Raw genomic sequence first — 12,284 nt, 5'->3', positions numbered from 1 at the left:
GATGGGGATTAGGTTACTTGTTTAAAATAATAGACTCTTAAGGATTAAAACGGCATCACTTCCCCATTTGACATTGAGTGGTTCCTTCCATCGCCACTTGATGGTGCTAAATCAGTACATTTGGAAATACCTATAGTGAAGAAAAGCCTTTCTTACTTGCTTGTCAAAGTTCACTGGAGTCTTGTGTCAGTACTAAAATAAATAAAACCAACTCCTTTGGATTCATTGTTCAGTGAGTTAAAAGGCATTGATCTAGCAATCCTCCAAAACTCTCGGTAGCTCTGTTGGGCTCTGGGTTAGGGGAGGTTCTGGCCGGGGTAGGCCGCCACTGTAAATCTTAACTGACGTGCCTAGTTAAATAAAGGTTAAATAAAAAAAATGTCAACACCAATTTTATTTTGACCCTTTTATTCTTCACTGGTACAAACAATAATCCCCACCACCTCTTGTGCTTATTAAATCAGTTCAGTAGTTTAAATACGCCACATCCCATTCAGGTCCCTTTATACCAAGAAATATCCTATTAAGCTGGAGTCATTTTGAATGATCAAACAATCATTACAAATATTTGATATGAAAAAAAAATGCCCTCGTGCAAAGGACCACAAAAAGACCATTAGGAAAACCAGTCTGCGGCGGTACAACTGATTTCAATAAGCACTTCAATAGCAACAAACACGGAATCATTGTTATTAAGGCCATAATGTGGTTCTGGAATCCCAATCAAGGGAACATGATATTATAGGAAAGGTTCAGGTTAGGAGAGAGAGTAAGAGCAGAGTGCAGGTGTTGATGTAAGTCTGTCAAAGACAAGGGAATCTGTTGTGTGGCAGGTTTAAGAGAATCAATCCCTTGAGAGATCAGCAATTGATGCATGATACAGTATAAATGCTACAAGTAAGCAATGCTGTGACATGCTTGTGTTAGTTGCAATGGTGAGGCCTTGGAAGAGAGCAGACAACATTGCTATAGACCAAGACTTATATGAGAATATTGCCACTATGAAAGTCAAATGAACATCTTTATAATTGTATGTTAGGCACATTCGATTTATATTTATTTTTTAAAGATTAAAATATGTGTAAAAGAATTCTGCCCAATTTTTTTAACTGTGCCTCAGTTTTTGAATCCACAGCACAGTGAAGACTCCCAGAAAACAATGTCAGACATCCCACCATCCTCAGGCAATGGAAAATTGCACTTAGCACAAGCTTAAGTGTTTCAAGTCTTGTTCGAATAGCCCGATTTCAACCTACTTTGAACAGTCTCCAAACAGAGAGACGGACGCTGGTGAGTAGAACACATACAGCCTACTAGCACGACAGGGTCCTCTTAACTCCACATAAACAACAAGATGGGGCTTGTATAGATAAGTCTCATATGATACAAAGCTTTGGGACTTATTCAGCTATCTCAAAGGGTTATCTTTGAATTGCAAACCTCAGATTAACCACACATAGAAAAGAGTAATCATTTAGACCTCTAAATGAATCGTTTTAATGTACTAAACTTTTTTATCTTATTTTAAGGACAACACCATTCAATTATTTTGTTGTGGTCTACCTGTAAAAAAAACACCACCAAAATATTCTATAAAATCATTCTGTAGTGCAACAGTACTTGTTCGAATCTATGCCGATCCCACTGAATTAAAAAACAAAACTCCCATGATCCCTGCCATTGATCCTCTTTGAAACCAGTCTTTTAGATCTGACACCACTAGACAATCCTGGACTGTTCCTTCAAGCTTTCTTATTGTTTTTCAGCCCACATAGTGACAGGAAGGAAAGATCAACAAAACGAGGTCATTCTGACAGACGGACATAAATACTGTCACCTCAGGTGTGGACCCCACTTGGTTTGCAAAGGCACTTTAAATGAGGACGTCTTCCCACAGGGAACAAGTAGGTAGTTTGCTGAGGGGCTTTGCTGGGTCCCTCTTTAAAAATCCTGCCTCTCAATCGTCCACCGTGGAACTGTAATTGCACTTAGGTCAAAGGTCAATTAGGGTTAGGGTGAGGCTAGTTCCTCCCATTCTCAAACTTCCAGCGCTGGTGCTTGTCCTCGGCAGTGCACGTCCTCATCTGGACGTCCGCTCGCCCCTCGGCTGTGCGGTAGGAGGTGACACACATGTCTGAGTGAGGGTGGTATATGGTCCCGTCCTGAAGTGGTAATACAGAGACATCCAGTGAAGACACTACAGCTATGGAAGAGTTGAATATAGTCCATTTCTAACTGACAAGACAACTTGTCGTGTGTTTACCAATTCAATCAGCCCAGTGGTGCATACTATGAAATCTGTAGTGTTTTTCTGTGAGTGAGTATGTGTGTAAGAGAATTTCTCTGCTTACAGGCATGTTTTTTCTTGCGTCTGCATCACTCACCTCTCTGAACTCCCAGATGATGGTGGGGGGTGTAGGGGTTCTGTCATGGGGGCAGTGTTTCATCCCAATGTAAGTCTGTCCCTCGGGGACCTCGGCACACAGCTCCGTCACAGAGTTATAGCGGATCTCCTTATGAGTCGTGTACTCAAAGTACTAGGGGAAAGAGAGAGATGCATGGTTAAACTCTGCTTATCTGAATTATAGTAACCACCGTACTCCTCTCTCTCGCTCTCTCCCCCTCTCCCTGAGCGCCTGCCTGCGCCTCTCTCCCGGAGAGAGTGCCCGCAGAGAGAGAGGTGCCCGCAGAGAGAGAGAGGCGCAGGCAGGCGAGGGGGGAGACAGGTGCCCGCAGAGAGAGAGGTGCCCGCAGAGAGAGAGAGGCGCAGGCAGGCGATCAGGGAGAGAGACACACAGAGAGAGCCTCTCTCGCCCTCCCTCTCCCTCTCTCCGCACGCCTCTCTCTACCTCTACATCCCCCCCCACGCGCCTCTCTCCCTCTCCTCGCGCGCCTCTCTCTTTCCCTCCCCGTGCATCTCTCTCTTTCCCCCGCGCCTCTTTCTCCCTCCCTCCACACGCCCCCCCTCCCCCGCGCCTCTCTCCCTCCCTCCCTCCCTCCCTGCACAAGTCTCTTTCCCTGCGCACCTCCCTCTCCCTCCCTGCTCGCCTCTTTCGACGCGCGCCACTCTCCCTCTCTGTGCGCGCCTATCTTCCTGTGCCTCTTTCTCCCTCTCCCTTCCCGCCTCTTTCTCCCTCTCTCTTCCCGCCTCTTTCTCCCTCTCCCTTCCCGCCTCTTTCTCCCTCTCCCTTCCCGCCTCTTTCTCCCTCTCCCTTCCCGCCTCTTTCTCCCTCTCCCTTCCCGCCTCTTTCTCCCTCTCCCTTCCCGCCTCTTTCTCCCTCTCCCTTCCCGCCTCTTTCTCCCTCTCCCTTCCCGCCTCTTTCTCCCTCTCCCTTCCCGCCTCTTTCTCCCTCTCCCTTCCCGCCTCTTTCTCCCTCTCCCTTCCCGCCTCTTTCTGCCTCTCCCTCACCCGCGCGCCTCTCTCTCCCTCCCCCCACACACACCTCTTTCTCCCTCCCCCCACACACACCTCTTTCTCCCTCCCCGCGCACGCATCTCTTTCCCTGCACGCCTCTCTGCCTCTCTCCGGGCGTGCCTTTCTTCCTGCGCCTCTCTCCCTCTCTGCGCACCTCTCTCCTCCTCCCCCCACATGCCTCTTTCTCCACACACCTCTCCCCCCCCCCCACGCGCGCCTCTCCCTCCCCCCCCGCGCACGCCCCTCCCCGATTGCCCCTCTCTCTCTCCCTGCGCACCTCTCTCTGCACGCGCCCCTCTCCCTGCGCGCCTCTCTCCCTGCGCGCCCCTCCCCCTTCCCTTGTGCCCCTTCCCTCACACTCCTTCCACTCCCATCGCACACCTCTCCTCGCACCCCTCCCCCCCTCCCCCCTCTCATGTATCTTTTAAATGGAACTAGGAGTGAACTCTCTAAAGAGAAGGTAGAGGTTTCCGTTTCAGTGCAGGCTGTGGAAACATTGATTTTCAGTCACACACATGGTGCTTTTAGTAGCGTTGGACACCTGATGCATCAATGAGTAATCAGAGATGGAAATATAGCCGGTGGAGATGGGCATGCAGACAGAGGCCTCCACTACTCCCTGTTGTCGGACATCAAATATACATCCATACAGTCAGCAAGTATCTGCAAACTAACTACAAACATAGATATAAAAGTATAAAAAATTAGTTTTTTGTAGATTTAGGCCTAAAATATGCTTTAGGATACTTTGTCTAGAAATACTAAGCCAAAGTTGTAGATGTCTCAGCATCTCACTTGACACTAAATTCTAGATAGCTGAGATGAGGCGGATATTCTCCCACAGTCACCGGATATGGTTGACATTCAGAGTAACCACTCCGTCCGTCCATCAGGGAGACGGACGTGGGATCAGGGGGGTTGAGAGAGAGAGAAAATAAACTGACAAGACATTATTAAATCACCTGGTTGCCGCCCTGCCCATGGCAACCAAAGAGGGAGATGTGCGCCCCCGTGGGACTGTGTTCCGGGGCGTTGTAGTCCAGGCACTCTGAATGGATCCCAGAGCTACGCACCTGTGATGAGAATTATCTGGATTAGCATCATGAGATCTGCCATGACTGCAAAGAGGGTCAGATTAAAGCAGACAAACAACTGTGCTTCTGCCTCTGCATTGCTTGCTCTTTGGGGGTTTGGACTGGGTTTCTGTATAGTGACAACTGCTGATGTAAAGAAGGCTTCATACACTGAGACTGACACACATACACAACCTATTTCTCAATTGTCTCGAAGCTTAAAAATCCTTCTTTAACCAGTCTCCTCCCCTTCATCTACACTGAAGAAAAGTGGATTTAAGGGGAGGAGACAGGTTAAGATTTTTAAGCCTTGTGCCAATTGAGACATGGATTGTGTATGTGTGCCATTCAGAGGGTGAATGGCCAAGACAAAGATTTAAGTGCCTTTGAACGGGGTATAGTAGTAGATCCCAGGAACACTGGTTTGTGTCAAGAACTGCAATGCTGCTGGGTTTTTTACAGTTTCCCATGTGTGTCAAGACTGGTCCACCACCCAAAGGACTTCCAGCCAACTGGACACAACTGAGGGAAGCGTTGGAGTGAACATGGGCCAGCATCCCTGTGGGATGCTTTCAACACCTTGTCGAGTCCATGCCCCAACAAATTGAGCCTGTTCTGAGGACAAAAAATGCATACATTTTTCCATATAGAAGAACTAAAAGTATGCAGGCAATATGGCAGAGGAAGATGGGTAGGAGATGCTAGTATATTTGAATGCTATTACCATGCTCATTTCACATCTACATGGAGGCCAACGAGGTAGGACATAGGAGTTCATTTTGGCTTCAACTTATTACAGACCCATGTTTTATGTTTAGTTTGTTGGAGTGCCTTAGTGCTTAAGATATGGAATCGTGTTGATGGGGAGAGAGAGAGACTCACCGCCCCGTGCCAGCCCTCCCTGTCCTCTGGTACATGCAGGTCAGGGTAGATGTTCTTCAGGTACCAGTCAAAGCTGTTACATTTCAGTCTCTCTCTGAGGACAACCCTCTCTGAGATGTCCCCATATGTCTCCTGTGGAAAAATAACACTTCATCTAACACATTTATTTGAGTAGGGATGGATACACTTAAACCCATTGACACATTGAGTAAACAACATAACACTTTAGCTTGCATCAATTTCCAGCATTTCACAAATTAGGCCCACACACAACTCTAAAAGACACACCAGAATAATAACCGGGGCAGCAGGTAGCCTAGCGGTTTATAGCGTTGGGCTAGTAACCAAAGAGCAGACTGTGAAAAATCTGCCAATGTGCCCTTGAGCAAGGAACTTAACCCTAATTGCTCCTGTAAGCTGCTCTGTATAAGAGCGTCTGCTGAATGACTAAAATGTCATGTAAATGTAATTAAGCTGGATTTCACTGCAATCCTCAATGCAGCTCTGGCCAAATATGCCAATCCTAGGAGTGGTTTGATATGCCACACTAACCATGATGGTACTGGGTGTAGCTACATCCTGGTCTGATAACTTGAATCCTGGGTGGTGCACTGCTGTTGTGTCCTTAATGAAAGTCATTGAGAAGGTTTTCCTGGATGACAGGTGTGAGCATGACACCTGTGTAGTACTGACAGCAGTGGTTCTCCCCACCTTAAACCAAAAGGGATGGGAATTCAAACACATGTTTGTGGCAACTGATGAACCAGGGGTGTATTCATTAGGGCACACCGTAGCAAAACATTTAGCAATGGCAAAATGAAAACAACCATTTCTTACTGAATAAAATTCAGGTATGTTTTTTGTTTTCTGTTTCATCCCGTTGGCTTCTGCTTGGTTCCTTGTGAAAACACACCTGGTACGTTTAGACAAAAGACTAGTGGTTTAGGTCCAAGTGAATTTAAACCTACCAATTCCCTCTGGCACCCAGTCTCCAGCTACCTTTGGTTGGGTAATTTATTGTTTGATCAAAGATGCCTGGCATTAATAATGTAATTTATTTCAGAGGTGAAACCAAGATGAACATGAGACTTTGATATCAGGCAACACAAAGAAAGCCGAGAGGGACACACACACACAACCTCCTCAACCACTGCTGACACCCAGGCAGGTGAAGCAACATCTCCATCCAAGTTACTCCATTACGATACAATATTAATCAAGTCTAGGGTGTTCCATCCTTGGTAGAACTATCACAGCTCTAAAGGGCCAATCAAGAGTTGCTACATTCCCTTTGACTGTGGATGATACAGCAGGGTTCTCCAACTGGCGACCATCGCGGGCCAAATTTGGCCATAAAAGACTACAAACACCAGGAAATCAGCACCAAGTGATTTTAATTTTAAGAAATCTGTTCCCAAATATTCTCACACATAGAGAGACACATGATCATATATAAATGCAAGAAATGTTTGACTAAAACATAATCATTTTAAACCTCTGTTTGGGCTCCTTGCGGTCAATTTGCCGGCTCAATTTTTATTTATTTATTATGTTCCAGCCCCGAGCTCTCAAGACAAAAATCATCCCGCGGCTCAATCTAGTTGATGATCCTTGATACTGTATATAGGCATTGATTCCTGAAGAACAGATATTAAAAATGCCTCGTGAGCTTAGTTCAACTGTCATACCCCATCAGAACCCAAAATATCAGCTGGTTTTACTCCCATGTTTGTTAACAAAGTCAATGTAAACAAACACTGTATAGCTTCAAAACATGGTTAAAACTATCATTTTGATATCATGGACGGTCAGTCCAAAGCGCTGTCTAAGAATTTAAGAGTGGCTATAGTTCTCAAGCACCATCCCTCAGCGGTTTACCAAAACAAATGTCGGAGTGCATGCTTTGTTATTTTTTTTATCTCCGGATTGGTCCTTTAACTAAAGCATGACCTAATTCTTATCACCTGTTGGGATTATGCACATTACAATAAGTGACTTTATTATTGGCATTTCTACAGCCTGATCTACAATCACTGCATCCTCCACTACTAAGGAAAAGGGAGATACCTAGTCAGTTGTACAACTGAATGCCTTCAACTGAAATGTGTCTTCCGCATTTAACCCGTCAGAGGTGTGGGGGGCTGCCTTAAATCGCCATCCACGTTTTCGGCACCCAGGGAACAGTGTGTTAACTCCCTTGCCCAGGTGCAGAACAACATATTTTCACATACTTTCGTTTCCTGGCCCAACTTTCTAACCACTAGCTACCTCATAATGGTGTAACTTTGTTGTAGCCTCTACAACTCACTGAAAATACTGTACCTCACATCGATCATATGACGATGGGGAGCGAGATAAAATAACATTTTACTGTAAAGTGTACTACAGTACTCTACCTTTCTGGCAGGGGGGTTTCTGTTGTAGAAGTGCTGTTTGTATGTGTCCATCCACACCTCGGCAGCACGGACCGTGTTCTGGAGGAACTTGGGCCTGGCGTAGGGGGCTTTCTTTGGGAAGACGTGGCCCACATGGGAGCAGGGGTGGATCTCCAGAGAACCTCCACACTGCCACACCTGGGGAACAGGAAGAAATATAGCCCATTTGACATTTTTTGCATCTTATGATATTTCGGACAAAAATCCAGACAAGAGATATACAGGATGGGTATGCATGTGACTCAAACCTTCCCATAAATCCCAAATGTAAGATTTATGGAGAGGTTCCTATTGCTCGTGTTTTCTTTATATGTATATATACAGTGCCTTCGGAATGTATTCAGACCCCTTGACTTTTTTCCCACATTTTGTTATGTTACAGCCTTATTCTAAAATGGAATAAATAAAACAATTTTATCATTAATCTACACACAACACCCCATAACGACAAATCAAAAACAAGTTTGTAGAAATGTTTGCAACTTTATTAAAAATAGTATCACATTTACATAAGTATTCAGACCCTTTACTCAGTACTTTGTTGAAGCACCTTTGGCAGCGATTACAGCCTCAATTCTTCTTGGGTATGACACTACAATTTTGACACATGTTTTTGGGGAGTTTCTCCCATTCTTCTCTGCAGATCCTCTCAAGCTCTGTCAGGTTGGATGGGGAGCGTCACTGCACAGCTATTTTCAGATCTCTCCAGAGATGTTTGATGGGGTTCAAGTCCGGGCTCTGGCTGGGCCACTAAAGGACATTCAGAGACTTGTCCGAATCCACTCCTGCGTTATCTTGGCTGGGTGCTTAGGGTCATTGTCCTGTTGGAAGGTGAAACTTCGCTCCAGTCTGAGGTCCTGAGCGCTCTGGAGCATGTTTTCATCAAGGATCTCTCTGTACTTTGCTCTGTTCATCTTTGCCTCGAACCTGACTAGTCTCCCAGTCCCTACTGCTGAAAAACATCCCCACAGCATGATGCTGCCACCACCATGCTTCACCATAGGGATGTTGCCAGGTTTCCTCCAGACGTGACGCTTGGCATTCAGGCCAAAGAGTTCAGTCTTGGTTTCATCAGACCAGAGAATCTTGTTTATCATGGTCTGAGAGTCTTTAGGTGCCTTCTGGCAAACTCCAAGCGGGCTGTCATGTACCTTTTACTGAGGAGTGGCTTCTGTCTGGCCACTCTACCATAAAGGCCTGATTGGTAGAGTGCTGCAGAGATGGTTGTCCTTCTGCAAGATTCTCATATCTCCAAAGAGGAACTCTAGAGCTCTGTCAGAGTGACCATCGTGTTCTTAGTTACCTTCCTGACCAAGGTCTTTCTCCCCCAATTGCTCAGTTTGGCCGGGCGGCCAGCTCAAGGAAGAGTCTTAGTGGTTCCAAACTTAGGATTGTGTCGAGGCCACTGTCTTGGAGCTCTACGGACAACTCCTTCGACCTCATGGCTTAGTTTTTGCTCTCATAGCAAAGGGGCTGAATATTTCTGTTTTTAATACATTTGCAAAAAAATCTAAACCTGTTTTCGCTTTGTCATTATTGGGTATTGCGTGTAGATTGCAGAGGATTTATTTAATCCATTTTAGAATAAGGCTAACGTAATGACATTTGGAAAAAGTCAAGGGAACTGACTACTTTCCAAAGGCAGGCAGACACACACACACACACATACATTTTATATTTGAGACTCTTAAAAGTAGCCATAATTTGCCTTGATGACAGCTTTGCACACTGTTGGCATTCTCTCAACCAGCTTCATAAGGTAGTCACCTGGAATGCATTTGAATTAACATGTGTGCCTTGTTAAAAGAGAAGTTGTGGAATTTCTTTCCTTCTTAATGCGTTTGAGCCAGTCAGTTGTTTAGTGACAAGGTAGAGGTGGTATACAGAAGATAGACCAAGTCCATATTATGGCAAGAACAGCTCAAATAAGCAAAGAAAAACAGTCTATCATTACATGAAGATCAATCAATCTGGAACATTTCAAGAACTTTGAAAGTTGCTTAAGTACAGTCGCAAAAACCATCAAGCGCTATGATGAAACTGGCTCATGAGGATCACCACAGGAAAGGAAGACCCAGAGTTACCTCTGCTGCAGAGGATAAGTTTATTAGAGTTACCAGTAGGGTTGCACATTTAGGGAATATTCAGAGGTAAAAACTTTCTGTGGGAATTAATTCATACCATTTAAATGTAATGTTTTTTGCATTGGATATATTTACCATATTGAGACAGAAACAAACATTTTACCTAGACATAATTACAAATGATAATACTTCCAATAGAAATAAAAAAAACAATTTAGTTATGAATTGAACTTTAATTAAATGATTTGACTCTTCACATGGGATGATTTCACTGAACAAAAGGGAATATTGAATGATCCATCGCATTTCTCAAAAATGTTTTCAACATACATCTGTAAAATGATAGTCTAGAAACTAAAGCTTTGGTTGTCTTCCTCTCAGGCTTCATTGTCTTCTCCCTGGACCTTCTTAATGTCCACCTCTTGAACATCAGACTCTGAGGCCTCATCTTCACTGTCACTTTCCAACCTTGTTGAGGATGGCTCGTTGTCAGGCTCAAAAAGCCTCAAATTTGCCCGATTGACAAATTTTTCAACCCTTGCATTGGTCATCCTGTTGCGTGCTTTGGCGTGTGTGTTCCCAAATAAGGACCAGTTGTGCTCTGAGGCGGCTGATGTTGGTGGGATTTGGAGGATGATGGAAGCAACAGGGGAAAGAGCCTCAGATCCACAAAGTCCCTTCCACCAGGTGGCTGATGAGATATGTTGGCACGACTGCCATATTGCATCTCCATCCCAAAGCCCTTGCTTGGAAGTGTACTTCGCCAGACTGCCAACAACCTTGCCCTCATCCAGGCCAAGGTAGCGAGACACGGTAGTGATGACACCATAGGCCTTGTTGATCTCTGCACCAGACAGGATGCTATTGCCAGCATACTTTGGATCCAACATGTACGCTGTTGCATGTATGGACTTCAGGCAGAAGTCTTCATGCTTTATTATGCATTTCAGAACTACAGTTTCCTCTGCTTGGAGCAACAGTGAAGTGGGCAGGGCAGTACGGATTTCTTCCCTTACATCTGCAGTCTGAACATCAGACAGAATGGCATTGTCTCCCTCAATCTGTGCAATGGCTACTGCTATAGGTTTCAGGAGTCTCAGGCTGCTTACCACTCTCTCCCAAAATACATCATCCAGGAGGATCCTCTTAATTGGGGCTGTCCATATCGGCAGACTGTGATATGGCCATTTCTTAGAGACTCCTTCCCCTCCAGGAGACTGTCAAACATGATGACAACACCACCCCAACGGGTTTTGCTGGGCAGCTTCAATGTGGTGCTCTTATTCTTTTCACTTTGCTTGATGAGGTAGATTGCTGCTATAACTTGATGACCCTTCACATACCGAACCATTTCCTTGGCTCTCTTGTAAAGTGTATCTATTGTTTTCAGTGCCATGATGTCCTTGAGGAGCAGATTCAATGCATGAGCAGCAAAGCCAATGGGTGTGATGTGAGGGTAGGACTCCTCCACTTTAGACCAAGCAGCCGTCATGTTCGCAGCATTGTCTGTCACCAGTTCAAATACCTTCTGTGGTCCAAGGTCATTGATGACTGCCTTCAGCTCATCTGCAATGTAGAGACCGGTGTGTCTGTTGCCCCTTGTGTCTGTGCTCTTGTAGAATACTGGTTGAGGGGTGGAGATAATGTAGTCAATTATTCCTTGCCCACAAACATTGGACCACCCATCAGAGATGATTGCAATACAGTCTGCTTTCTCTATGATTTGCTTGACCTTCACTTGAACTCTGTTGAACTCTGCATCCAGCAAATGAGTAGATAAAGCATGTCTGGTTGGAGGGGTGTATGCTGGGCGAAGAACATTCAGAAACCTTCTAAAACACGTTACCTGTGAGCATCAGACGTGAACCAGTTGCATACACAGCTTGAGCAAGACATTCATCAGCATTTCTGACTATGTTCCTCCATCGAGTCTAAAAAAAACTTCTGATTCCAGGAGGACCATGAGCTGTTGTTATCGATAAGGTGTCTGATTCATAATTTTCACCTTGAATAGAAGTAGAGGGACTTTTGTCAGAGGTTGCTTGTTGGGAGCACTGAGGGAACTTTATGCACTTGGCCAGATGATTCTGCATTTTTGTTGCATTCTTCACATATGATTTGGCACAGTATTTGCAAATGTACACAGCTTTTCCTTCTACATTAGCTTGCAGTGAAATGTCTCTACACAGAGGATAGTGCCCGTGGCATTTTCCTGTAAAGATGAGAAAAAAATGAGTAAATAACAAATACAATTCCCTGTACAGATAAATAGTTAAGCAGTTAGATTAAACAACTCCTCTGTACAATAAATGTTTTAAAAATGAAACATGTATGGAAACAGGTGAATTAACCCTCTGTTAGCAGGCTCAAGCAAGCTAAACCCCACATGGTACAG

The 12,284-nt window shown here is 44.9% G+C and overlaps 1 protein-coding gene across 3 annotated transcripts in view; it reads right to left on the bottom strand.

Annotated features, from left to right (window-relative positions):
• Positions 1 to 391: 391 nt before the first annotated feature.
• The window catches only part of LOC129820200 (polypeptide N-acetylgalactosaminyltransferase 4-like), a 33,490-nt gene continuing 21,597 nt past the window's right edge, over positions 392 to 12,284 (bottom strand). For all 3 annotated transcript variants that reach the window (XM_055877198.1, XM_055877197.1, XM_055877196.1), the window contains exons 7-11: positions 7,767 to 7,943; positions 5,371 to 5,502; positions 4,378 to 4,488; positions 2,385 to 2,537; positions 392 to 2,162 (exon numbers count right to left, since the gene is read on the bottom strand). In XM_055877198.1, the coding sequence (XP_055733173.1) occupies positions 2,022 to 2,162; positions 2,385 to 2,537; positions 4,378 to 4,488; positions 5,371 to 5,502; positions 7,767 to 7,943 (714 nt within the window). In that variant the 3' untranslated portion in view covers positions 392 to 2,021. The remainder of the gene's footprint in view (positions 2,163 to 2,384; positions 2,538 to 4,377; positions 4,489 to 5,370; positions 5,503 to 7,766; positions 7,944 to 12,284) is intronic.

Source organism: Salvelinus fontinalis, chromosome 22, assembly GCF_029448725.1.
Source record: "Salvelinus fontinalis isolate EN_2023a chromosome 22, ASM2944872v1, whole genome shotgun sequence".
NCBI classification, from domain to species: Eukaryota; Metazoa; Chordata; class Actinopteri; order Salmoniformes; family Salmonidae; genus Salvelinus; species Salvelinus fontinalis.
Note: the sequence above shows the minus strand (reverse complement) of the source record. Positions and strands in the feature narration are given on the sequence as shown.